The sequence below is a fragment of the Caenorhabditis remanei genome, chromosome IV (genome assembly GCF_010183535.1).
Source record: "Caenorhabditis remanei strain PX506 chromosome IV, whole genome shotgun sequence".
NCBI lineage: Eukaryota > Metazoa > Nematoda > Chromadorea > Rhabditida > Rhabditidae > Caenorhabditis > Caenorhabditis remanei.
The window spans coordinates 24,408,847-24,435,054 of record NC_071331.1 but is presented as its reverse complement, the minus strand read 5'-3'; the positions used below and the strand labels follow the sequence as shown (position 1 = coordinate 24,435,054).

Below are 26,208 nucleotides of genomic sequence, written 5' to 3'. Positions count from 1 at the left end.
CGCCCCTTTTTCAGACAATTCTTATGACGTCACATCCAATCGCTCGCCGATATGTCGATACGCTCTATCCGCGGTTACAAATGTGCCGAAAACGTTGATTTTCTTGATTTCCGGCGCTCGATCCTTGTTGCAGTTGTGTTTGATACGGTAGTAGAGCTCGTATTCTTGGGAAATCTGGAAATTACTGGGCATTGGATTATAGAGCAGAAAATTTAGAGTATTTTGTTAGTTGGAAGTTTTTTGATAGCTGGAAAGGGGCGGGAGATATAAGCGGTTGAAGTTTGGGGAGAGAGGGAGAGAGACGCAGACAGCGAGAGTGTCTAGCTGTCTGCGCCTCTCCTCTCTCTCTCAAAAACTTTGACCACCCGTATCTCCTCAGGGTTCGCTCCTATCAAAAAACTTCCAACTAATAAAATATTCCAAATTTCAAGCTCTCCATTTTACTAGTTGCCAACTTTTTGATAGCTCCGCCCACTTTTGAGATATGCGCCTTTAAATTTGGAAACTCGCAAAAATTGAAGAAAACTTCCTAAAACGTGATTTTTACATCAAATTAACCAAAAAATTACATTTTTAAAACTATTAACCTATTTTTCCATGCCGGTAACCACATTTTCTAGCAAAAAACCTTTTTTTCATCTTGTAGATCAAATCAAGACCTCCATTTCTGTACTTGACAACTTTTTGATTGGAGCAAACCCTGAGGAGATACGGGTGGTTAAAGTTTGCTCTCTTGCTGTCTGCGTCTTTGTCTCTCACCTCACGCCTTTGACCACCCGTATCTCCTCAGGGTGTAGAGCTATCAAAAAAATGTTAATAAACAAAATGTGCAGAATTTCATGCTCTATATTTTTCTAGTTGACAATTTTTTGATAGGAGCAAACCCTGAGGAGATACGGGCGGTTTAACTGGAAAACATCTTACCATCTCAAATCCATCTCCATGTGCCACTGCATCCAATGCAAACTTCACCGGATTCTTACTCCAATCCAATGTATAATTCTGCTCCAATCGATCATCCGCGAATCGTGTCCACTCTGTATCAACTATACTATCACTCTCCCATAACTCAATCCATGAGACATAGTGGGATCCCCGATCGGTCCGATTGCAGGAGATGGTTCCTGAGAAGTGGAATTTCGTGGTGACGTCACTGACGGCGATGGATTGACTGATTAGGAGGAGGCAGGTGGCTAGGGAGATAGTAAGGAAATGCATTTTCAAAGGGAAATGAAAATTCCAGAAAAAATGAATCTCGAAAATAGGGAAAAAATGGTGGTCACGTGAAATTCAGTGATAAAAATGAGGTTTTTAGTTTTGGGACGTTTCAAAACCATGACATTTCATAATCAAGACATTTCTGCACAGTTTCAAAGCGTCCTGGTTTCAAAACGTCCCTAAACTGGATTTCTACCATGTAGACGATTCAAAACCGAGACGCTTCAAAAATTTTGAAAAATGAGGTTTTGGTACTCCTAAATTTCATATATTTGTGCTATCAAAAAATTGTCAACTACAAAAATGATCTACAAGAAATTCTACACATTTTACTAGTTGAAAAGTTTTTGATAGCATCAAACCCTAAGAAAGCAGAGACGCAGGCAGCAAGAGCGCTCTCGTTTCTCTGCGTCTTTCACCAGAAAGGTTAGAGCGCGCGCAGACAACCTTCTCTGCGTCTCATCCAATTTCCTCACCTTTGATAGTTCAAACGCTTATAACTTCCAAGCTTTCAATCTTATCAAAATGTTGTCAACTGATAAAATGTAGAAATTGAAATTCTGCTCATTTTAATAATTAACAACTTTTTGATAGCACCAAATCCCGAGGAGATACGGGCGGTGGAAGCTAAAAGACGCTCTAGCTTCTCTGCGTCTTCCTATCTCTCAAGCTTTGCCGTTTTTCGAGATGGTCAGAAAATTTAACAAAAAACAGGTGAACTCAATGGGAGTAAATAAAGTTAGGAAGAAAAATAAATCATTTCATGACCTAGGTGACAGTAAGGGGTATGTATGATATGATAGAATTGGGAAATTGAGAATATATAATTGGAAAATTATGAAACAGTGGAGGGTGGAATCAGGGTAAAACAGGTAAAACAGGTAAAACAATTAAAAAGTTTAAAAAAAAAGAGAGCGATCTGGAATCAGAACATGGTGCTAAGTGACATGCACAGTCATAAATACAAGAAAACAAATAGAGATATTGAAAAATTTGGGATCTGTGAAATATATAAGGGATATTCTTAAGTTGAAAAAAGAAGCGGAATCAGGAAAAGTGAAAAAATTCAAGATTGGAACAAGATATAATATCTGGAGGACGGGAGCAATGTCGGAAACAAATCGATGGCATATTGTGACCTTTTTAGGAATGCTATGGAGAGGCAGAGGGAAGAATGTGTGGTGGAATAATAGATATATGAGAAAAAACAGTGTACACAAGTCTGTAGTAACAGTGAATTGTAGAGATTAGGAGATGGTGATGGTACAAGAAGAAGAGAACATGTGGGGGGGGGGGGGGTATGAGATGGACTATTCGAATTATATTTGGAGATGAGGGCGGACTAGGGATCAGAAGACTGCAGGAACAGGAATATGCGATGTGGAAGGAGTCATGGACAAGAATGCTCAAAGGGTGTGTCTGAAATATGAAGATTCGTATATGAATAGAGAGGAGTTATGCGGGGAGAGCGAAGACAAGGATACATGGATAAGTAATCTTGGGTAGGAGCAGGATCGCTTAGATGCTTAGAAGGCGTGTCAGAAATTTGGAGAATGTGGAGAGAGAGAGGAATAAGACCCTGGACAGGGAAAAGACAGTAGAAAGTTAGAAGACTGGATAAGGAATCTGGTTGAGGAGAAGGATTCTAGAACGTAACTTGGATCTCACTGGGGAATTCTAATCCTGTACTACCGTAAACCTATTTATCACATCAATGATCCCCATCGTAGCGAATTGGGCTCTCCTCAAAGTAGAGAACTCCCAATTGTTCTCCACACACAGCTCCAAGAATGACATCTTGTCTCCAAGATCTTCATGGGAATTCCTCCTTCCCTCCAACAACTCCGGATCCATCGGCTTATCTCGCTTCTTCAAATCCATCCAGAATGTGTTGGTGAGATTATCGGGAATGTTTCTTGTAAACTTCCTCATAAAGTTCGCCGCTTCCGAGTTTTCCTTGTCTTCCGGTTCTGGCTCGTATTTTTGGTTAAAATATTCCCATTGAGATCCTTCGAAAATTGGAATGTGGATCGGTTGGATCCCTTTGTAATCCTTCTTTTTACGAAGGTTGCTGAAAAGAAGTAATGAGTTTTCTAACTTCCATATCTAATGACCCCTTTTCCCTATCAAAATGTTGTTAACTACTAAAAGATAGAGCTTAAAATTCTACACATTTTACTAGTTGACAACTTTTTGATAGCACCAAAACCTGAGGAGGTACATCCGTTTAAAGGCGGGAGGTGAGAGACAAAGGCGCAGACAGCTAGACACTCTTGTTTCTCTGCGTCTCTTCCCTTGTTTCTTTGACCGCTCGTATCTCCTCAGGCTTTGGTGCTATCAAAAAGTTTTCAACTAGTAAAATGTGAAAAATTTTAAGCTCTACATTTTACTGGTTGACAACTTTTTAATAGCTCTCCACCCTGAGGAGATACGGGAGGTGGAAGTTGGACAGAGACGCAGACAGCTAGACCCTCTCGTTTCTCTGCGTCTCTCTCCAAACTTCAACCGCCCGTATCTCCTCAGGATTTGGTGCTATCAAAAAGTTTTCAACTAGTAAAATGTGAAGAATTTAAAGCTCTACATTTCTCTATCTGACCACTTTTTTCTAGCTCCTCCCTTTTTTGAGATACATCTGTTTAAAAGTTGGTAGCTCTGTGACTACAGTACCCTCTCCCCTCTTACCTCTCAACATCTTCCTTAAATCCTCCAAAGTTTCTCCATTTCTTGAAAATCCCTGATTTTTCTCCTTTCGCCAGCATCTTTTCGTAGTATCCCTCCAACTCAACCTGACTCAAATACTTCTGCGCCATCGGGTGACACGTGAAAATCATGTTATCCCCCTGGACAGGAGCGTTTGCCCATAAATGTGCTTTCTCGTAGCCAACACGTCTCATAAAGTCGAAATATGAGAGCATGATTTCGTGATGTGCTGCTCCTCGGGATACTGTAGCCGTTGTCGTGAAGTACGGTACCGAGTCGAGAGTATCAATCAGGCAATACTTTGTTCCAGCGTGGTTTTCATATTCATGGCATATCATTGAGAAGAATATGCAGTCCGCCTTGAAAGTTCTTTGAATCACATAAATCATCCTTTGGGTGTAGTTTGTGGTGTTCCCGTACGTATTTCTAAACTGCTCTTTCAAATGATTCGGGCGATCCGCCACCAAGTCCACTGTCCTCCTCGACGTGAAGTTAACCACCGCGATTCCAGTGTTCCGGGTTACTGGTTTTCCGCATAACTTGTTCAACCTCTCTGTCATGAATTGGGATAGCGGGCATGAGTGCCTGATCTCAATTTTGGGAATCGAGTACCCAGTGACACATCTGTGGCAGATAAATGTAGTGGTGGCAAGTGTCATCGAACAACTTTCATGCCAGAGCCCTCCACAATCACCGCATTCCTTGAGTGCTTCGAAAGTCTCCACGACATTTTCCAATTGTCTCCAATTATTGATATCTCCAAGGATGTTGTCCTTCTTCTTTCTCTTCTCCACTCCAAAACATCTCATACAGTATACAGTGTCATCTGCAAACATGTAACTTCCTCCAGGGCGGACTCGACATTCTTTTTTTCCAGAGCATTTGATGTTGGTGGCACTGTATTTGTACTCCACGCCCTCTTCGCAGCATATAATTTTTCCCGCCTGAAATTGAATTTGACATTAAAATATTATGCTTCAGAGCACAGTCTCCCAGACTCCGAAAAAGAACTGCAAGGAATTTTTTGATCTACCTCATGAAACGAAAAATTTGAGAAATTAGCAGGTCTAGAACATTATTTCTTTAATTTTTAGCGTAAAGCTCAAGGTCGGAAGTAAGAAAATTTCAGTTTTAAAAATATTCTGAGAGCATTATCCACCCATTGAGACCAAAAAATTCTGGTTTCAGATATTATTTCAAGTCGAAACAGTGATTTTTCATTTTGATTTCGGAAAAATCTACGGGATTTGTTCATTTCTCAACATTATCCAACGAATGATATCTCAAAACGTCCGCCGGAGATTTGTACACATTTCTGTAGGACGGTTTTTCAATTTGCTCATTAGTTTTCGAGAAAATAACAAAAAACTGAAAAAAATTCAGAAATTGATCGATTTCTCGAAAACTAATAAGCAAATTGAAAAACCGTCCTACAGAAATGTGTACAAATCTCCGGAGCACGTTTTGAGATATCATTCGTTTGATAATGTTGAGAAACGAACAAATCCCGTAGATTTTTCCGAAATCAAATAAAAAAATTGCCATTTCGACCGGAAATAATATATAAAACCAGGATTTTTTGGATTGAATGGGTGGATAATGCATTCAGAATAATTCTAAAACTGAAATTTTCTTACTTCCGACCTTGAGCTTTACGCTAAAAATTAAAGAAATAATGTTCTAGACCTGCTAATTTCTCAAATTATTCGTTTCATGAGGTAGATCAAAAATTTCCTTGCAGTTCTTTCTCGGAGTCTGGGAGACTGTGCAGAGCAAAAAAGTTGTTAATTAGTAAAGATATGATTATAGAGCGAAAAATTTGGAGTATTTTGTTAGTTGAAAGTTTTTTGATAGCTAGAAAGGTCAGGAGATAAAAGTGTTCAAAGATATTGCAGAGAGGAAGAGAGCGCAGAGAAACGAGAGCGCGCTAGCTGTCTGCGTCTCTCCTCACCTTTGACCACCCGTATCTCCTCAGGGTGTAAAGCTATCAAAAAATAGTTAACTACAAAAATGTAGACCGTGTTTCGCTCTACTCATTTATCAACAATTCGAAACACTCAAACCTCTGCAGACATAGTTATGGCCTCCTTACCTTGGATGTGCTTGGCTTTGTTGGGTCAAACTTCTTGACTTTCTTCACTGGTGGCTTTTGAACATTGTTATCGTCCGCTTGTCTTTTGGTTCCATCAGAATTTGGCTCCTTCTTTGGCTCTGGCTTCTCCGATTTGGTGAAGTAGGTTCCCTTGTCCCACATCCGATTCAATTTCTCATCATCTTTTCCTTTTCCAGACACTGGAAGGTGGTTATCACGGAAGTGATTCTCGACACCATTTTGCTTTCTGAAACAACTTTAAATGTAGGCGGAGTCTAAGTATTAAAAACTTACGAGAATCTTGTATTACAAACTTCGCACAAGTAGAGCTTGTCAAAGTGTTTCGCTTCCTCACGATGCTCGACGAGTTCTTGATAAGTTTTGAACGATTCGGAGCAGAAGGTGCAGGTAGATGACGGCATAGTTGTTGAACAAATTGGTTAGTTTTCTGGAAGAAGACATGGTATGGGTGTGGGAATAACTAAGAAATAAAAAGATAAGATATAAAAGACAATTGGGCGTTGTCTGTCTGTCTGAGGCGCTGTCCGCAACGGTTTTGGAAAGAGAAGAGAAACTGAGCCAGTGGGCAAAACCGAACTAGCGTGCTTTGGACACGACCGCCGCTTCAAACCACTCGGCCATGCGGGCACGTTTGAGAGAAGGTGGCCACGTGAATGAAGAGAGACCAGCCGACTGAATCGCCGAAGGCGAGGCAGATAGGCTGGTAAAAAGATAAGATTATAGAGCAGAAAATTTGGAGTATTTTGTTAGTTGGAAGTTTTTTGATAGCTGGAAAGGGGCGGGAGATATAAGCGGTCAAAGATTCGGGAGAGAGAGAGGGAGAGAGCGCAGAGAAACGAGAGCGCTGTAGCTGTCTGCGCCTCTCCTCCACCCTTTTAAACTTTAAAAGCGCGTATCTCCTCAGGGTGTTGAGCTATCAAAACGTTGCCAATTAGTAAAATATAGAGCTGGAAATTCTACACATTTTACTAGTTGACAACTTTTTGATAGCTCTACACCCTGAGGAGATACGGGTAATTGAAGTTTAAAGAGGTGGAGGAGAGACGCAGACAGCTAGAGCGCTCTCGTTTCTCTCCCTCTTGTTAGGTATTACACTCAATTAGTGTCTCATATGCCCTATGGGCGGGCAGACGGTTTAGAGGGTCAGTTGCACAGGACAAGACAATGATTAGTGTCTCTGGGGTGTCCACAGAGGTCCGTTAGATAAACGGTTTGGGGTTTTTGGGAATAAAGCGCTGAACGGTAATGTAGAGAGTCACAGACAATTAGATAAAGAGGGGATGAGTGTCATATAATTGTTGCTAGGGGTACCTGATCGGTTAGGTACGTTACATAGACTAGGCGAGAACGATTGGCGACTCAGGCAGTCCACAGGTCTAGAAGACAGTCGGGTAGGATCGAGTGGTCCGAGTCACCACACGTAAAAACAGGGGCACGAATCGTTATATGAAATTTGTTAGTAGCGGTGGAGACGGTTACCGAATGTATCTAGTGGGAGTGGACTATCTGGGCGGTAAATCAATAGAGAAAAGGGGGAGGAGCCTACTATATTGATATTTGTATACTTAGTGAAAACGCCTGTATCTCAATATCTAGCAACGCTACCTAAAAATTGTCAACTACAAAATGAATCTACAAAAAATTTGCTACATTTTATTTGTTAACACTTTTTTGTATCTTCCTTACTTCCAGAGTTACAGGCTCTTAAAGGAAATGCGCCCTAACGCCCCAACGCCCACACCCGAACATACAAGACATAGTTCAAACGCCTGTATCTGGAAACCTAGCAACGTTACTTGAAAATAGTTAACTACAAAATTTATCTACATAAAATTCGCAATATTTTCTTAGTTAACAACTTTTTCCTATTTTTTTTATTTCCAGAGTTACAGCCCCTCAAAGCAAGTGCGCTATAATGCCCCCCTTGGAAAAAGCATGGTTCAAACGCCTATATCTCAATATTAAGCATCACTACTTAAAAATTTTTAACTACAATAATAATCTACATAAAATTTGCAACATTTTACCTGTTGACAACTTTTTGATAGCTACAACGCCGCGGGAGATATTCACCCTTCAAGGTTAGGTCACTCCCTTCTTCGATATAGAAATTTTAAATTAGTAAAATATGAAGAATTTTACATAAATTATTACTCTAATTTAAAATTTTAAAGTATCTATGTTAGTTTTCAAGTAATAAGCAATTTAACAACAAAAAAAAACACAAAAAAAGGAAGAATAAGACCGCCAAGATAGTTGAAAGTGAAAGGGGGGTGAATGACATCGTTTGGGGGGGGGGGTGTCTTCTGTTTGTACACGCAAATAAATCTTGTGAACAGAAATAAAAAGAGGGGGAAACTATCTTCTCCCCGAAAAACAGATGGCATTCCGGGTCACCACAGTCGATAGCTGATGATGACGCAACGTCTCTTCCCACAGGTAGTAATGGCCGTGTCGCATTAAGGAACTAAAAACGGCCTGTATCGTATTAATAAGGAGGTCTGTTTTTGAATATTTAATTAAAATTATAAAGATCTTTACATTTAGAGTATTTTATCAGTTTACACTTTTCCGATAGCTGTGATGATTCGAAAGTTAGCAGTACATACTTGAAATCGAAGCCTATGCTGGCTTTGACACGCTGTAACTCTGAAAATAAGAAAGATAGAAAAAAGTTGTTCACTAATAAACTGTAGTAAATTTTATGTAAATTATTTTTGTAGTTAACAGTTTTAAGGTAGCATTAGTAGGTCTTGAGATACAAGCGTTTGAACCAACACCTTGTATATTGGGGAGTGGAAGGCGTTGGAACGCACCAGCTTTGAGGGGCTGTAACTCTGGAAATAGGAACGACAGAAAAAAGGTGTTAACTAATAAAATGTTGCAAATTTTATTTAGATTATTTTTGTAATTAGCAGTTTTTAGGTAGCATTGGTAGGTGTTGAGATATGAACGATTTTTGTTGGCTTGCATGAGGGTGGGGTTGTCGACCCGTTGAGGACATACGGGGCGATATGTGGTGGATAGGATACAAGTATTGTGGTTCTTCTGTGGAACACATTAGGTTATTGATTACATAAATATAATCTAGGGCGTTTATTAGATTTATTGAGGGTAACTTTGAATGGAAGATGTAAAGTGAGAACAAAAGGAGAAGAAGTCAACAATTATGTACAGAAAAACTATAAGCTTGGTAGATTAAATGGACTATAATTAGAACAATATAGAAAGGTTATTGTAATTAAATTAAACAATTAAAAATGGAAAAACAAAACAGATCGATGGGGAGATAACAGAGAACATGTAGAGCAGATCCAGTCATGTTAAGGTATAGAGACCATATTTAGGAGATCTGGTGCTAACAACAGGAATTTGGGAATGAGGGAAGGAATGCTATAGATAGAGATGGGAACATGGTAACAAGCAGGAACAGGACAGGTGTGCAAGAGGAAGGGATACTACAGTACCAAGGAGGAGGGTCTTGAATTTGGAGAGTCTGAGCATTGGTGCTTAAATAAAGGAGAGTCGACAGGAATCGGGTGGTTTGGAGGCATGAGGGATACTACAGTAATCCAGATATGGAGTACTTAAAGAAAACAGAAAATAGAGTCTGAATCTCGAAGATATGTAAGGGAATTTGATGGAAGGTTTAAATGGGTTTGGAGATGGACGGGTCAAGGGACAATGAAAAAAATCGGAATTTCGGAACAGTTGAGACGGAAACATTCAAGAAAAAATAGCAAAAATAAAACGAGAACCGTCCAAAAAATAATTTAAAATGGAAATTTCTGAAAATGGGCGGAGTCTTTCGCGATTTGACTAGCTAATTGACAAAAAAAGTTTAATTTTTCAGTTTTAGACGAATTTTTTGAATAAAACCGCTTCAGGATCATAGGTTATAGCGTCTCTGAAGTTTGCTGTCTGGAACTTGGAGAGGAATTCGTACCTATGTGGAGAAGACAGCCGGGAGAAGTATTGGTGATATGATAAAGGAGAATCGGACATTACAAGATTGGTGGTATGGAGCCAGGGTAGGTGGGAGACATGGGAGGGATCTTAGGAGCGGAAATGTGTGGAAAAACGTAAAAATCCCATTAAAAACAATCAAAATTGAGCAAAAATCGCCTTAAAATAGTGTTTTTGATCAATTTTGACAGATTTAGGGACTTGGAACTCAAGGAGCCATGAGTATGGAAGGTAAGGACGGATTTTTATGGAATTTAGAGGAAGGATGAGCTACTAATCCTCCTCAATAACTGTACCCCTATTGATCTCCTCAATTATCCCGAGAGTCGCAAACCGGGCTCTCTGGAACGTCGAGAATTCCCAGTTTTTCTCCTCACACAGCTCCAAAAACGAATACTTGTTCCCGAGAGTCTCATGGGTGTAGCTCCTGTTCTCCTCCTCCATTGGCTGTGTCGGTGGAGCCAGATCCATCCAAAATGTATCCTTGGAGTGAAATTGGTATTGCTCTGTCATGTACTTGGAGTACTCGGTTGCCATTTTCACTTTGTTCTCCTTATTCTCCTCCTCTTTATCCAGATCTTGAATGAGACGATCCCAGAGGGATCCCTTGTGGATTGGGATGTCTATTGGTCGGATTTTTTGGGGTTGGTTCTTCTTGTTTCCGATGGTTATTCTTGGGAGGTCTCTGAAATTTGAAAAAAGTTGAAAAAATCGATAAATTGAAAAACAAAGGCCAAATCTCTTAACCAACGCTAGTTACTAAAAAGTTGTCAACTAATAAAATGTAGAGCAGAAAATTTGGAGTATTTTGTTAGTTGAAAGTTTTTTGATAGCTGGAAAGGAGTGGGAGATATAAGTGTTCAAAGATATGGGGTGAGAGGGAGAGAGCGCAGAGAAACTAGATCGCTCTCGTTGTCTGCGTCTCTCCTCCACTCCTTGAAACTTCCACCGCCCATATCTCCTCAGGGTTAAGCGCTATTCAAAAACAGTTAACTAATAAAACGTGCAGAATTTAACGCTTTCTATTGTTTCATTTATAAATTTTTTGCTAACTATCACAAGTTAGGAGATACGGGCGCTGAAATAGTAGCGCGCTTTATCTTCCCTTTCTTCTCGCTCTCTCACTTAGACCGCGTGTAACTCCCGACTCCTTAACGCTATCTGGAAATACTAAATTAGAAAAATGTGCAAAATTTAACGCTCTACATTTTAATAGTGAACACTTTTTAGCTATCTACTTTGTAACAAGAGATATGGGTCTAGTAACATCTCACAGTCTAAAAACTCACCTCTCCACCATCTTCTTAAATCCAGCAAAATTCATCCACTCCTTAAAAATCCCGTCCTCCTCTCCCTTCCTCAACATTGCCTTATACCAGCCCTCCAATTTCTTCTGGCTCAAATATAGTTGGGTCGATGGATGGCATGTGAAAAACAAATCGTCTCCTTGAATCGGGGCGTCCGCCCAAATATGCCCTTTCTCGAATCCGATTCTTCGCATATAATCGAAGTATGCGAGTATTATCTCTTGATAGACTTCTCCTCGTCTAACCGACAATCTTTTGTGGATATCCAAGAATGGTATGGAGTCCAATGTATCGATGAGGCAGTAGGACTTCCCACAATGGTTCGGATATTCGTGGGTCACCATTGAAAAGAACAATACATCTGTGTCTTGGAATACGTAGATCAGTCTTTCAGTGTACTCCGTGGGAGCTCTTCCATAGATCTTACGGAACTCCTTTTTGAGATGTTGAGGTCGCTTTTCCACCAGATCCACTGTCTTCCTGTTGGTGAAAGATACCACGACGACTTCATGGCTCCGACGGGTCTCATGACTTTTACAGAATCGGTTGATTCTATCCGCCATGAAGACAGAAAACTGGTTTTCATGTTGAATTTCAACTTTTCTCCTCGGAACACAGTGAACACATCTGAATTGCTCCTCGTTGCTCATTGAGCATGACCTGTGCCAGAGCTCTCCACACACCGTGCACTCCTTTATCGGTTCCTTTTCCTTATTAACATTCGCCATCCTGCTCCAGGCGTCTACATTATTCATGGTATCCTTCGTTCCAGAATTCCAACACGATATACAGTACGTTCGGGCCATTCCGTTGGCATCGAGTGCTTCGCACATGAAATCATCTCCTGGTTGAATTCGACAGCCTTCTTTTTCACAGCAGACACGGTTGGAGGCACTGTACCTCAGATTTTTTCTTTGATGGCAGCATACTAGCTGAAAATGGGTAAATCAAGCCTTTTAGAGCAGGAAATTTGAAGCATTTTGTTAGTTGGAAGTTTCTTTATACATAGAAAGGGTTAGGAAATTTAAGCGGTCAAAGATATGGGAGACAGGCTCTAGCTGTTTGCGTCTCTTCTTTGACCGCTCGTATCTTTTCAAGGTTTAATGCTATCAAAAAGTTGATAACTAATAAAATGTAGCGCTTAAAATTTTACACATTTTACTAGTTGACAACTTTTTGATAACTCTACATCCTAATGAGATACGGGCGGTCAAAGTTTGGACAGACACGGAGAAACGAGAGCGCTCTAGCTGTCTGCGTCCTTCCTCATCTTTGAGCGGCCGTATCTCCTCAGGCTTTGGTGCTATTAAAAAGTTGTCAATTAACAAAATGTGCAGAATTTTACAATCTATAACTATGTTGTTATCACTTTTTCTGTATCTTTGCTCAAATTTGAGATATGTGGGTTTGTTAGTGAGGCGCTCTATGTTCTCACTGTCCTTCTCATCTTCTTCGTCTTATATCTCGCGGTACCTCAAAGCTATCAATAAATGCTATATATCAAATTATAAAACATACAATTATAAACAATTCACTTGTCAACAATATTTTTCTAGCTCCGCCCCTTTTTGAGATAGAGCAGTTCAAAGTGCGCGCGCTCTCTCTACCACTTCTCCTCGCTGCCTATCTTCTAATTCTTATACATATCTCCCTAGCTTTTGCTTTTGATCTATCAAAAAATTGTTAACTGATAAAATGTAGATCTTTAAATTCTGCATATTTTACTAGTTGACAACTTTCTTCTAGCTCCGCCCCTTTTTGAGATACAGGCGGTGCAAAGTGCGCGCGCTTCTTCTCCTATCTTCTAACACTTATATCTCTCGACTCATTATTGCTATCAGAAACTTGTCAACTACAAAAATGTAGCCCTTGTCATGATCTATTTAACTAATATAAATTAAAGAAACACTTTCGACACCACGCTCTATTGGCGCCTTCTAGACACCCCCTCCGCTTTCTATGATAACGCATACCTTTGAAGTAGATGGTATCATCATCTCCTGGTCATTGTTCTGTCTCTTCGACACTTTTTTCATTTCCATCGCCTCCTCCTTTGCTCTTCTTTTTCTTCCCTCTTCCTTCATCTTCCTCACTTCCTCCTTTCTCTGTTTCGTCGATGGTTTGACCATCTCGTAGTCCACTTTCATTCTGGACTTGTTATCCGCTGAACTCATCGAGTGCTTGCTCCAAAAGTGTCGTTTCACCTCTTTGGCGGTGCTGGAATTATTAAAAAGCTTATTGAACCGATCTGTCACTTTTAAAACTAACCGAAACGATTTTGCACACTTTCTGCATTTGTACAGTTTTTTTGCATGAATTCTGGCATGTAGACAACGAGCTTGTTCAGTTTTAAAATACTTATAGCATCTGGTACATTTGAAAAGTCTTTTGACGGAAGCTGACATATTGATTGATATTGAGAAGTCTGGAAATAAAAAAGATAGCTTGGAATCCGGAAAAAAACATTTTAAGCACAAAAAAGGATTCAAAATGCTAAAAAGCTAGATAATAGAACTGTGAGACGTTGGGAAGCGCCTAATTTCGAAAATGCATATCTCACTTAATTAAGTTGTCAACTGATAAAATGTGTAGAATTTTATGTAGATTGTTTTTATAGTTAACAAATTTTAGGTAGCTTTTTAAGATTTCGAAATGCAAACGTTGGAAGTATGAAGCAAACAACATATGGCGCATGTTCGTAGGTTCCGCAGGTTAAGAAGAGACAATTAACGGATTAATTAGTACACAAAGCGGCATGGGTTACGGTAGATTATATACCCCAAAAGCCGAAGAGAGAGAGAGAAAGAGAGAGGCGGAGGAGAATGACAGGTGTGTGTCTAAAGCGCTCAGGGATGGTCCGTATTACTGGATAATACACGGGGGTCAAAAAGGATTAGAGCAGAGTTGTGTCATGTAATTGTTGCCAGCCTACCTGAAAGCGGTGTCTTGACTAATTATAAGCTATCAACCGGTTGAAGGCAGATGGGTGCGGAAGAGAATACGGTAAATAGGGGATTATAGGTTTTTTAAAAGAGCCGAATAAGGGGCGGAGCCTAAGTCGGTTATCGCATTACTTTGATATATTAATTGATTGTATACGCATATCAGCAATTTTCAGCTTCGGACGTTCAATATGGATGAACATTTACGAATTATGAACGGAATTTTGAAAAAACGTAGCAAACTCAAATTTAAGCCTAAAAACATTATTTTCCAGTGATTTTCAGCTTTTTCTTCCGTACCATTTGAGACATTCTTTTTTCTCGAGACTGTGACAAAAATCCCAAAATTGTGGTTATCAAGGGAAAACTTTAACAGGATGTATCGTAGTAACTGACAAAGCTACCTAAAATATTTCTGATTGTAAATAGTCTACATAAAATTCGCTACATTTTAATAGTTGGCAACTTAATTAAGCCAAGAGATATGCATTTTCGAAATTAGGCAAACAAGATAGTGAGAGACTCAGACATCATACCCTCATAACTTTTGATGATGTACTATTACTCATGGCCGACAGCTTACTCAAAGTTCGGCACGGGGACGAGGTTGCGGAATTTCGATTTCCGGCGGTTCTCTACCGTACTTTACCCCATAAAAAAGTTTTAATACTACGGTAGTCGCAATGAGACCCACACGTCTTCCCCGGGTCGAACGGTCAGCCACCGGCGAATGGATATTATGATTTTGAAGCTTAAAAATGGGAAAATGTGCAGAATTATTGCATTTATAAATACTTTTCAGAGTTTGGAAATTTCAGATATTCATGTTAGGCTGTTCAGTTTTAAACGAAAAGAGCAACAGGGTGGGTCAGCAAAGTAAAAGAGGTAAAGTTTTTTTCCTAAAAATTTAAGAAATTATCTTCAAAATGCAATTGAATTCATCTGAACAGCACGAAAACTCTAAATATTGCAAAAGTTTACATCATTAAACCCCCATAACTTTATTATTCCCATTGTATTTTAAGTTTTTTAGATGTTTTCTAAAAATTTAAGAATTTACCTTCAAAATGAAACTAACTTCATCTCAACAGCACAAAAACTCTAAATATTACAAAAGTTTGAAAATGGTTAATTTTTGAAAAATTTCAACAAAAAAAATTCTGACTCTCGTAACTCCGCCGATTTCCAACCGATTTTTTTGGAACTTTTAATAAAAACACCGTTATCTCTTCTTCTAAAAGTGGTTTTTGGTAATATTTATCGATTTTGTAGTTAAAAAATGGTTTTGAGGTTTAAAAATGTGCACAATTTTAGGTAAATCATATTTAAAATAACTGTTAAGTATAAAGGAAGACCACCATGAAAGTAAAAAGTGTCATGGGTGTCCTCTCTTTCTGTGCAAATAAACACATGAACAGAAAGAAAGAGTGTCATTCCGAGTTACAAACGACGGACACCTTGATGACGCAACAGGGTACTTAGGCCCTCCCCGCCAGATAGTCCCTGGTAGGGAGAGCCTAAAATTGGGTGTATGTTATTAATAAGGAGGAATATCTGAGAGTATCAAGTTACAATCATGTAGGTCATAAAATTTAAAGTATTTTATCAATTTAGACTATTCTGATAGCTGTGGTAATTCGAAAGTTATAAGTGCTAAGAATGATGGATTGTGCGGTGGAGCACACTTGCTTTTAACTCGGGAAGGAAGGGAGATAGGGAAAACTTTTCAACTAATAAAATGTTGCAAATTTTATGAAGTTCATTTTTGTAATTAATAATTTCTGAGTGGGACTGCAAGGGTCTGAGATATTATACAAACAGTCAAAATGATTAAATAGAAAATCAGGAAAACAACTTTCAAACGCGCCTAACGCGCACCAGAGGGCTCCAGCAAAAAAATGGAACATATAAAATTTGTAGCCCTGACCGAGTTTTATATACATATTAAGTTACAGATCTATAGCAACTCAGGGAAAGAGATACGTGACGCCAAAAATTAATACTCAGCGTCCTACTGTCCCGAAATGAGAAAAATTGTGCAGAAAACTTTTGGAACATGATTTTTTATCCAGATTTTTTGTAAGTATCTTTGAATGTCTACAAAAAATGTTTTCCCAAAATTTCAGGTTAGTAGTATCTATTAGAAGGAACTTATGTCCCTATTGAGCGGTACAGTATACCATAAGCCCCCCTTTTTTCGCCTCTCTTTTCAAAAACCTATAATCCCCTATTTGCCGTATTCCTCTTCCGTACCCATCTGCCTTCAACCTGTTAATAGCTTATAATTAGTTAAGACACCGCTTTACTCAATTCATGAGGTAGACCTATCTACAGTACCGGACAAAAATGTATGAACTTTGGCTGTTTTAAGTGGAAAATGACCAACTTTGAGAGTGTGCCGTAGTAATTCTGAACGTCACACCAAGAAAACTTTTAAGGGATCATATAGATCAAGGGTAGAGCTTTATTTTTGTAGTTGAAAATTTTTTTGAATGGAGCTCTACGTTCAATCTATATGATTCATTAAAAATTTTCTTGGTAGGACAATCAGAATTGCTATGGTACACTCTCAAAGTTGGTCATTTTCCACTGAAAACAGCCAAAGTTGATACCTTTTTCATCCGGTACTGTATCTAGCTGTTTGGCAACAATTACATGACACAACTCTGCTCTAATCCTTTTTGACCTCTTTACAGTAATATGGACCATCATGAGCGGTTTGGACACATACCTGTCACCTTCCTCCTCATCCCGCTCTTTGGGGAACATAATCTACCGTAACCCATCCACCCGTTGGATAGCCGCTTTCGGTACTAATTAATCCGTTAATTGTTTCCTCTTAACCTATAAGCAAAATATCGTCAAAGACACGCGCCAGATTCCAAGCGAACTCGTCAAATGGCGTGCCTTTGACGCGTTTCTCGGCTCTGAAAACTTGAAAAGCTACGGAAATAGCATTTCGATGACTATCTGGGGTGCCTCTGTCGCGTTTCTAAAACAAGAAATACTGGGTCAACAATAGTTGAAAAAGGCCGATTTAAGCCCATTACCTATCCACCCGGTATTCGCGCTTTTGGTACTAAGAAACCATGCTTCCAACCCTTATATCTCCAAAACTTGAAAAGCTATCAAAAAGTGGTCTACTTTAAAAATGATCTACATAAAATTCTACTCATTTTACTAGTTGACACCTTCTTGATAGCACTAAACCCTAAGGAGATACGGGCGGTCAAAGAAAAAAAGGGGGGAGAAGAGCGGAGTTCATTTATTTTAAAAATTACAATTTACATAAAACGATAGTAAACAAAAAGAAGAAAAAATGGGTTGATTGATTGGCACTGGAGATTTACGCGAATTGCAGGAAATTCTGAAAAAAACTGATTATCAACAAAAAAGTCTAAACTACTATCAAAGAAGATTCAAATTTATTCACCTGGCGTCAATCCAACTCCTTTTTTGGTCTCCAAATCTATATTCCATGTGTTTAGCAGACGTCAAGATTGCTGTGGTCTCCTCCATTATTGCATTTTTTTCCTTCAACTCTCTGGCGGCTCCCGAATCTTTGAGATTTTCAGCGAGAATTATAATTTGTGATTGTGTCGAACACATCACTCCGATCTTCTCTGGCTCATCATCATCGGAAGCAAATTCACAATTTTAATCGGATACTCATGTGGCCAGATGTCTCGCAATTCTGGAGTTCACGGAATAAATTCCTCCAGCTTTGACACCGTCGGAAATACTTTCCATTCCGTCACTTTTCCAACAAGCTGTCCTGTTGATACACGTGCTTGATGAGTTCCTTCAGGAGCGACGTGGTCTTTTGTCGTGTCTCCCATCAATCCGTAAGTTGCCAATGGATATTGTACACATGTCTGGAGGACAACATCGGAATCAGGGATCTGGTCGCCACGTTGCCCAGAAGTTGGAGGACGGTGGGATTGGAAAACAGTGGGGATGGCATGGGGGGGGGTAAATTAGAATTCTAGAAAAATCAATAAGGGACCAGCCATTCAGTAGGCGGTCAAAAAGACAGAATGGAATCGATGATCGAGCATTCACCGTACGCACTCAGACAGATGGTGCGCGAGCATCTCAGAGCGCGCACCTTCTGGGAAATTAGATGGTGCGCGCTCTAAATGTGGAATGGAACTCAACTTCAACCGCCAGTATCTTCTCAGGGGTTGCTTCAATCAAAAAGTTGTCAATTAGGAAAATGTAGAGCTTAAAATTTTACACATTTTACTAATTGACAACTTTTTGATAGCACCAAACCCTAAGGAGATACGGGCGGTTGAAGTTTTCGGGTAGAGAAGGTGAGAGACGCAGAGAAACGAGAGCACTCTAGCTGTCTGCGTCTCTCCAAACTTCAACCGCTCGTATCTCCTCTGGGTTTGGTGCTATCAAAAAGTTGTCAATTAGTAAAATGTGTAGAATTTTAAGCTCTACATTTTACAAATTGACAACTTTTTACTAGCTTTACACCCTATGGAGATACGGGCGTTTTTGATGTAAAGCGACCTTTTTTTTTACAAATTAAAGTTCATATAGAAAACAGAAAGGGAAAATTGATATTAAAAGAAACGATATGAAAAATGAATTTGAGGTGTCTTAGGAAGAGATATCGATTTAGGGCGGAATTTGAGAACATTTGGCATGAAATAGATAGTTCATTTAGAAGACATGGTTAGGGACTTTATTTTTCATTTTTTCAATTTCCTTTCATTTTAACTCAAATTCTGTGATTTTTAGTTCAAAAAATTTTAGTAAATTAAGGTTTTTGACGTGGCAACCCGTCCTTGATTCAAATTTTGGAATTTCTAGCGTGTAACCCCAACCTCCCACGGGGGTGGCATGACGTGGAGGACAGTATAAAAGACCGCCTATCTCTAAATCTCTCAAATCATATAACCAAAATCAGTAGCAATGTCTTCTCAATATTTTGGTCCCATCCTCCTCCTCCTTCTGGTCCTCTTCCTCGTCACCCCAACCGACGCCTGGAGGGAGAAGAAAGATAACATCACGACGCACTTCGTAGTGACCGGAAAACTCCATTGCGACTGGCCAAAGGAAAACGAGGATCAGGCGAAATACGTGAAATGGGTCGAGTTGTGGGAGAGTGACAGTGCTCTCGGCGAACGATGGAACGACGATCATTTGACACAGAATTTGACAATGTACTATGATAGGTACCCGATCGAGTTTCGAATTGAGGCTGTGGATCATGGAGATGGGTTTATTGGTAATGTAAGTCAAGGGGGGTGGAATTGTAGAGCAGAAAATTTGGAGTATTTTATTAGTTGGAAGTTTTTTGATAGCACCAAACCCTGAGGAGATACGGGCGGTGGAAGTTAGGGAGAGACGCAGAGAAACGAGAGCGCTCTAGCTGTCTGCGTCTTTCTACACCTTTGACCGCCCGTATCTCCTCGGTGTGTAGAGCTATCAAAAAGTTGTCAACTGATAAAATACTCCAAATTTCAAGAGCTACATTTTAGTAGTTGACAACGTTTTGCTAGCACCAAACCCTGAGGAGATACAAGCTGTTGAAGTTGGAGAGAAACGCAGAGAAACACGAGTGCTCTTGCAGTCTGCGTTTCTTCCCACTTTTGACCGCCTGTATCTCCTCGGGGTGTAAAGCTATCAAAAAGTTGTCAACTGGTAAAACAATCCAAATTTCAAGAGCTACATTTTACTAGTTGATAACTTTTTGCTAGCGCCAAAGCCCAAAGAGATACGGGCGGTCAAAGACGCAAGGCAACACTCTCTTTTCTCTGCACCGCCCATTTTTGTACCCCTTATATCTCGCGTCCGCTAACTCCTATCAAAAAACTGTCAACTAATAAAATGTGCAGAATTTCAAGCTCTACAATTTACATGTTTTTAATTTTAAGATTTTTTAATTTTTCCCAATTTCCAGGACTGCTACGAGCTCTACCTCCGTATCCAACACAACTGTGCACCCCAAGTCAACATTGAGATCAAAGACGAGGAGATCACTCCGTGTACCCCTGTTCGAGACGGAACATTTGAGATCTACAAATCGATCGACGTCACCAGAATTGTATAAAATGCGGTGGAGCGCAGTTACCTATCGAAAATTGTCAGAATAAAAATTTTTTGAATAAATTTTTTTTGAAATTTTTTAAAACTTTGAAACTTCTTCACGTCTTCCCGATTGCTACAGTAAGACCAAAGCCCTCCAACGGCGGATAATCCGCGTCTCCCTACTCAAATGTCAGTGGTCCCCTCTCCATAAAAAATATTCCCACGTTGATTGACCTAGCTTTTTCTCTTCTCTTTGACGACAAAGACACCAAAAGGATAATCCTCTGGCCCCCGGATACTTCAGAAGTCCCCACCACTTCATTTTCTAAGCCACGCCTACTTTTTTCAACAAAAAAAATTCTCGAAAAATTGTTTTCCAAAATTTCTTAAAAATGCTTATGCTCTGTGGTCCGGAGCCGCCAATATGTCGGGTTTGTGGAGATCGAGCGTCAGGTAAATCTTGAGAGAGTAGAGGAGGGGAGAGACGCAGAGAAACGAGAGTGTCTCGTTGTCTGCGTCTCTCCCTCCCTCTCTCTATGAGCACTAAATTTAAAGCGTGATATCTTAAAAATGGAAGTAGCTAGAAAAAAGTTGTCAACTACAAAAATACGTAAAATTTTAAGCGCAAAATTTTATTAGTTGACAACTTTTTGATAGTTCTACACCCTGAGGAGATACGGACGGTGAAAGGTGGGGAGAAACGTAGACAGCTAGAGCGCTCTCTCATCTTCTCTCCCGGAAACTTTACTTTGACCGCCCGTATCTCCTCAGGGTTAAGCGCTAACAAAAAGTAGTCAACTAATAAAATATGCAGAATTTTAAGCGCTACATTTTACTAGTTACCAACTTTTTACTAGCTACTTCCGTTTTTAAGATACATTCCCTTTTTTGCAGGCCGCCACTACGGAGTGCTCTCCTGTGACGGATGTCGTGGATTCTTCAAACGTTCCATCCGTCGAAACCTCCGTTACACTTGCAAAGAGACTAAACGTTGTGTCATTGACGTAATCCGTCGGAATCAGTGTCAAGCGTGTCGATTTCAAAAGTGTCTGGCGGTTTCCATGAATCGGCACGGTGAGTGTTTCTTGCGTTGTATCTCAAAATCCTGACGAGCTATCAAAAAGTTGTCAACTACAAAAATGTAGCTCTTGAAATTTGGAGTATTTTGTTAGTTGAAAACTTTTTAATAGCACCAAAACCTGAGAAGGTACGGGCGGTTGAAGCTGGGTAAGACGCAGGCAGCTAGAGCGCTCTCGTTTCTCTGCGTCTCCCATTTCTCTTCAGTAAGCTTTGACCGCCCGTATCTCCTCAGGGTGTAGAGTTATCAAAAAGTTGTCAACTAGTAAAATACTTCAAATTTTCCGCTCTACATTTTACTAATTATCAACTTTTTTCTAGCTCCGCTCACTTTTGAGATACACCTCATTTTCCTTCCAGCCGTCCAACATGAACGTCTCATCCCGCCAGAAACTCCTACACCAACTCGTCCTTCTCCCCTGAAACCCAAAAAACTGAAAGTGCTAACCCCCATCGACCAACCACAAGACCCTATCACCTGTCTATCTACAGTAATCCATTGGTGGTCATCCCTACCGCCAGCCAACACTTTCCCCGCTTCTGATCGGAGGGTAAGTGCGCTCCATTGCGAAAAATTCAAAAAGATTTTCAGATAATTTTTTCCAATTGCTGGCATTCCTTATTTCTATTCCATATTATATGCCAACCGGGGGCTAACCTTATTAATGGTAGGTCAAAAAAAATTTTGTTACTTTTTTTTTCCAATGAATATTTCAGACTGCACCAACGAAAAGCTGCGATCCACCTATAAAACAATAAAAAATTTGAATCTAAATGTGGTGGAACAGTGGGCAATCACAGTGGTTTTGATTTATAGAGCAGGTAAAAATGAATAAAAATAAGCAAAAAAAGTTTTGGTACGGGTGGGAATCGAACCCCCGACCCATGGTGCCGAGGGCAAAAGCGTTATCCACTTAGCCATGCTCGCACTAGGAATTCAAGGAGCTAGGGCGGTGATAAACGCGACGACAATCGAAAATTTTGCCAAATTTTGCAGAAGACGGCCGGCTGGAATCCAAGCAAGACATCCTCGCCACTCAAATCGGTGCTATGCAGATACTGGCGGAAAACCATGCGGCCCGAGTTTTCCAGTCGGGATCCAATCGATGTGCTCAGCTTCTATTGATACCGCTGACTATAATTCAGATTTCTGAAGCGGAAATTCGAGAGACATTCTTCAAAAATCAGAAGGATTTGGAAGTTGTTTGTAGGATGGCTGTACATTGAGTAGATCTATTCTATATTTCCTAATAAAAACAAATATGATAACAAGTGAAGAACCCGTCAAAAGAGCAGAAAAATTACAGGAAAACAAGAAAAAATTAGAGAAATTAATTGAGAGCGTCCTCCTTCGGCAACACATTCTCCACCATATCAATCACATGTTTGTCTCCGAATTTCGGGGTTCCGATCAGTTGTTTCACGTCGTCGTAATTGAGAACTTCACGTTTTAGAAGCGCTTGAGCGATCTGGAATGATGCAATATTTTGTTGAGGCTAACTGAGAATTTACTGAGGCTAACTGAGATTTTGCTGAGGCTAACTGAGAATTTGCTGAGGCTAACTGAGAATTTGCTGAGGCTAAGCATTTTTCAGTCATTACACGCTTTTTGGACTGTTTTTATCGATTTTCATCAGTTTTTATGTAATAAAATCGAGAAATCGAGTTTTTCCAGCAATGTTTCTGACAATTTCAACAGAAAAATGACGTTTAACTCAATTTTGAGCACATTTTTCAAGGTGTTTACCGTTTCCAGCTTATCCATATTATCCCTAATCAACTTCGTCGTCTCCTCATGCGCCTTCGCCACAATCAATGACGCCTCCTGGTCAAACATTGCTCCAAATTTCTTCGAGTACGGTTTAATCTGAAATCCCTCGGTGTTAGGGAACGAAAGCGGTCCGACATTCGCACTCATTCCATATAATTTCACTTGAGCGTACGCGGATTTCGTCACTTTTTGAAGATCGTCTTGTGCACCCGAAGTGATTCGTCCGAATTTCAGATTCTCAGCGCATCGACCACCAAGCATCATACACATTCTATCGAACAACTCCTCCTTCGCAAACAGTTTTTTGTCACGTGGCGAATACTGCGCGAATCCGAGAGCCGCAGAGGTTCTCGGGATAATAGTGACTTTCAGGAGAGCATCTGTGTGTTCAAGCATCCATCCGACGAGGGCATGGCCTGCTTCGTGATAAGCCACCACTTCTCTCTCCTCCTCCACCAAACTCCTACTTCTCTTCTCTGATCCAGCTAACACTCTATCCAATGCATATTCCACGTCCTTAATCGTCACCACACGGGATTTATTCGACGCCGCACGGATCGCTGACTCGTTACAGACATTCATGATATCAGCACCAGAAAATCCGGGTGTCATCGCCGACAATCGTTGAGAATACTCTTGAGGGGCGTGGTCTAGCTTAATCTTCCGCATGTACAACTCGAACATATCCTTTCTCTCGATCATTGTTGGTAGATCAATCGAAATGTGTCTGTCAAATCGTCCCGGTCGTAACAAGGCCTTATCGAGAACATCGGCACGGTTTGTGGATGCCAACACGACAACACCGTTCCCGGATCCCATTCCGTCCATTTCGACGAGAAGTTGATTGAGTGTTTGCTCCTCTTCACCGGAACCGCCTGGAAATATAAGATTTTTATTGAAAATGAGGAAAAACCATGAAAAACGGTGAAAATTGGGTTTTTTACGAGAAAAAAGTTAGCCTCAGTAAAATCAGTTAGCCTCAGCAAAATCTCACTTAGCCTCAGCAAAATCTCAGTTAGCCTCACTATCAGCAAAATCTCAGTTAGCATTAGCAAAATGTCAGTTAGCCTCAGCAAAACCGCTTAGCCTCAGCAAAATCACAGTTAGCCTCAGCAAAATCTCAGTTAGCCTCAGCAAAAATCGCTTAGCCTCAACAAAACTCAAAATTCACTCAATTAGGTTCATTTTTCACCGTTTTTTCCAGATTTTTAGCTCAAAATACTCCAAATTAACCTCCAAATCCGCCTGCACCATTTCCCTCGTTTCTCTTCTTTCCGATCGCATCAATCTCATCGATATAAATGATACAAGGAGACCGTGAGCGTGCTTCTTTGAATAAACCACGAATTCTCGACGCACCCAGACCACCAATCACCTCCACAAACTCCGAACCATTCATTGAGATGAATGGGACAGTGGATTCCGCGGCGAGAGCCTTTGCGAGAAGAGTTTTACCACATCCGGGCGGTCCGGTGAGGAGAGCGCCACGTGGCAGCTTGGCACCGAGTTTCTGAAGGAATGAAATAAGATTTTTCGCCATTTTTTCGCAAAAACTCACCGTAAACCTGCCAGGATTCTTCAAATAATCCACAAACTCACGAATCTCCACTTTCGCCTCACTACAACCAGCGACATCCTTAAACTTGATTTTCAGCTGTTTTTTCCCCTCCGCACTGTGTGGATCGATAACTGTGAATTTTCCTTTCGTCATATTAGACATGATATCAGTCATATTGAAAGATCCCTTCATTTTTTTGAATAACAGAAATCCGCCGATGAGTAGACCGCCCAGGAAGATAATTGTGATCCATTGAGCGATATTTTCAGATCGTTTAAACTCAATTTGTGTCCAGTGCTCTGGTGGGAGACCTAGCGCCGCCTCGGCAGCACGGACTTCTGTCTCGAATCTTGCTACCGATGGTATCCCTACTCTATACATGTTCGCAAGTCGTTCTCCTTTTGAATTTTTCGCTCCTGTATCATAGACATAGAGATAAGCGATATCCTTCTCAGGGAGTACAATAATTCGATAAATTTGTCCTGTTGGCAGTAACTCATTGATAAATTCACTCCAGGAAATCTTGTCAGCTGTAACTCCGCCTGAAGTTTTAGGAGAGAGCATGAATAGAACTCCATAAGCGAATAGGGAAATCGCTAGCCATCTTTTCATTTTTTCCATCAATTTCTTGCGCGGATCATCGTCTTTTCCGCCGTTTCCACCGCCACCTTCACTCGACTCTTTGACTTCTTCTTTGGTCTCTCGGTGTCCTTTTGAGCTCCATGAGATTTCGATCCATGGATTTTTGAAGGCTGAAAATGAGGAAATTTTTGCGAAAATCGGGAAAAATTTTTGCGAAAATCGGGAAAAATTCCATTTAAAAAAAAGTTAGCCTCCGCAAAATCTCAGTTAGCCTCAGCAAAACTTCAGTTAGCCTCAGCAAAATCTCAGTTAGCCTCAGCAAAACTTCAGTTAGCCTCAATAAAATCTCAGTTTTTTCGCAATTTTCAGCTTTTTCGCTCTAAATGTTTCATTTTCTTACTTTTCTGATCATTCTCTGTATTTGCTGCCTTCTCCTCTTTCGGGCGAGCTCTCCTCTGTGGAAATTGACGAGCTGAAAGCAAAACTATAACAATTTCTACCAAAATTTTCCGTTTACCATTCAAAATCTGTGGTAAAATTGACGAGAATCTTTGAATCGACGTGTGATAATCTTGTGTTCGGTGAAAGAAGACACTGAGCCGTTGCGGTGTTCCTGTTTTTAGAAGAAGATGCATGTCTGAAATTGCGTCATTTGATTTTTATTGATTTTTAGTGAGTTGCAGGGTGTTTCAGTAATAATTCATGCGTTTTATACATTTTCACACCTTTTAGAACGTTATTTTCGGGTCTGGAATCAGTAAAATTCAATTTTAAATTGTTATTTTCTGTTTTAAAACATATTGGAGCCGAGGCACGAAAAACGCGCAAACCAGAAAGGAAGGCGCGATATTCGTGAACTGACGCATTTCTCGTTTTTTTCATTTTTTCAAACAAATAAATCTATTTATTTTAAAGAAAACTAGTGGTTT

The 26,208-nt window shown here is 40.1% G+C and overlaps 8 protein-coding genes across 8 annotated transcripts; 3 read left to right on the top strand and 5 right to left on the bottom strand.

The window, feature by feature from the left end:
- Positions 1-21: 21 nt before the first annotated feature.
- On the bottom strand, positions 22-1,218 carry GCK72_016093 (uncharacterized protein; the record flags this gene model as incomplete). The annotated part of the gene is made up of 2 exons (XM_003090185.2): positions 22-174; positions 925-1,218. 2 exons carry the CDS (start codon positions 1,216-1,218, stop codon positions 22-24), a joined length of 447 nt encoding a protein of 148 aa, XP_003090233.2.
- Positions 1,219-2,895: 1,677 nt separating this feature from the next.
- Positions 2,896-6,432, bottom strand: GCK72_016092 (uncharacterized protein; the record flags this gene model as incomplete). Its single annotated transcript, XM_053731319.1, has 4 exons — positions 2,896-3,289; positions 3,901-4,862; positions 6,011-6,257; positions 6,305-6,432. The coding sequence occupies 4 exons, from the start codon at positions 6,430-6,432 to the stop codon at positions 2,896-2,898; spliced, it is 1,731 nt and encodes a 576-aa protein (XP_053586091.1).
- Positions 6,433-10,270: 3,838 nt separating this feature from the next.
- On the bottom strand, positions 10,271-13,709 carry GCK72_016091 (uncharacterized protein; the record flags this gene model as incomplete). Its single annotated transcript, XM_003090772.2, has 4 exons — positions 10,271-10,682; positions 11,287-12,236; positions 13,278-13,521; positions 13,573-13,709. The coding sequence occupies 4 exons, from the start codon at positions 13,707-13,709 to the stop codon at positions 10,271-10,273; spliced, it is 1,743 nt and encodes a 580-aa protein (XP_003090820.2).
- A 5,454-nt stretch (positions 13,710-19,163) lies between these two features.
- Positions 19,164-19,472, bottom strand: GCK72_016090 (uncharacterized protein; the record flags this gene model as incomplete). The annotated part of the gene is made up of 1 exon (XM_053731318.1): positions 19,164-19,472. One exon carries the CDS (start codon positions 19,470-19,472, stop codon positions 19,164-19,166), a length of 309 nt encoding a protein of 102 aa, XP_053586090.1.
- GCK72_016089 (uncharacterized protein) lies at positions 19,173-20,313 on the top strand (the record flags this gene model as incomplete). Its single annotated transcript, XM_053731317.1, has 2 exons — positions 19,173-19,493; positions 20,164-20,313. The coding sequence occupies 2 exons, from the start codon at positions 19,173-19,175 to the stop codon at positions 20,311-20,313; spliced, it is 471 nt and encodes a 156-aa protein (XP_053586089.1).
- A 370-nt stretch (positions 20,314-20,683) lies between these two features.
- GCK72_016088 (uncharacterized protein) lies at positions 20,684-22,127 on the top strand (the record flags this gene model as incomplete). Its single annotated transcript, XM_053731316.1, has 4 exons — positions 20,684-20,744; positions 21,186-21,365; positions 21,729-21,919; positions 22,086-22,127. 4 exons carry the CDS (start codon positions 20,684-20,686, stop codon positions 22,125-22,127), a joined length of 474 nt encoding a protein of 157 aa, XP_053586088.1.
- Positions 22,128-22,699: 572 nt separating this feature from the next.
- Positions 22,700-25,914, bottom strand: GCK72_016086 (uncharacterized protein; the record flags this gene model as incomplete). The annotated part of the gene is made up of 6 exons (XM_053731314.1): positions 22,700-22,837; positions 23,116-24,014; positions 24,373-24,649; positions 24,698-25,449; positions 25,680-25,751; positions 25,797-25,914. 6 exons carry the CDS (start codon positions 25,912-25,914, stop codon positions 22,700-22,702), a joined length of 2,256 nt encoding a protein of 751 aa, XP_053586086.1.
- GCK72_016087 (uncharacterized protein) lies at positions 24,441-24,653 on the top strand (the record flags this gene model as incomplete). The annotated part of the gene is made up of 1 exon (XM_053731315.1): positions 24,441-24,653. One exon carries the CDS (start codon positions 24,441-24,443, stop codon positions 24,651-24,653), a length of 213 nt encoding a protein of 70 aa, XP_053586087.1.
- Positions 25,915-26,208: the final 294 nt, after the last annotated feature.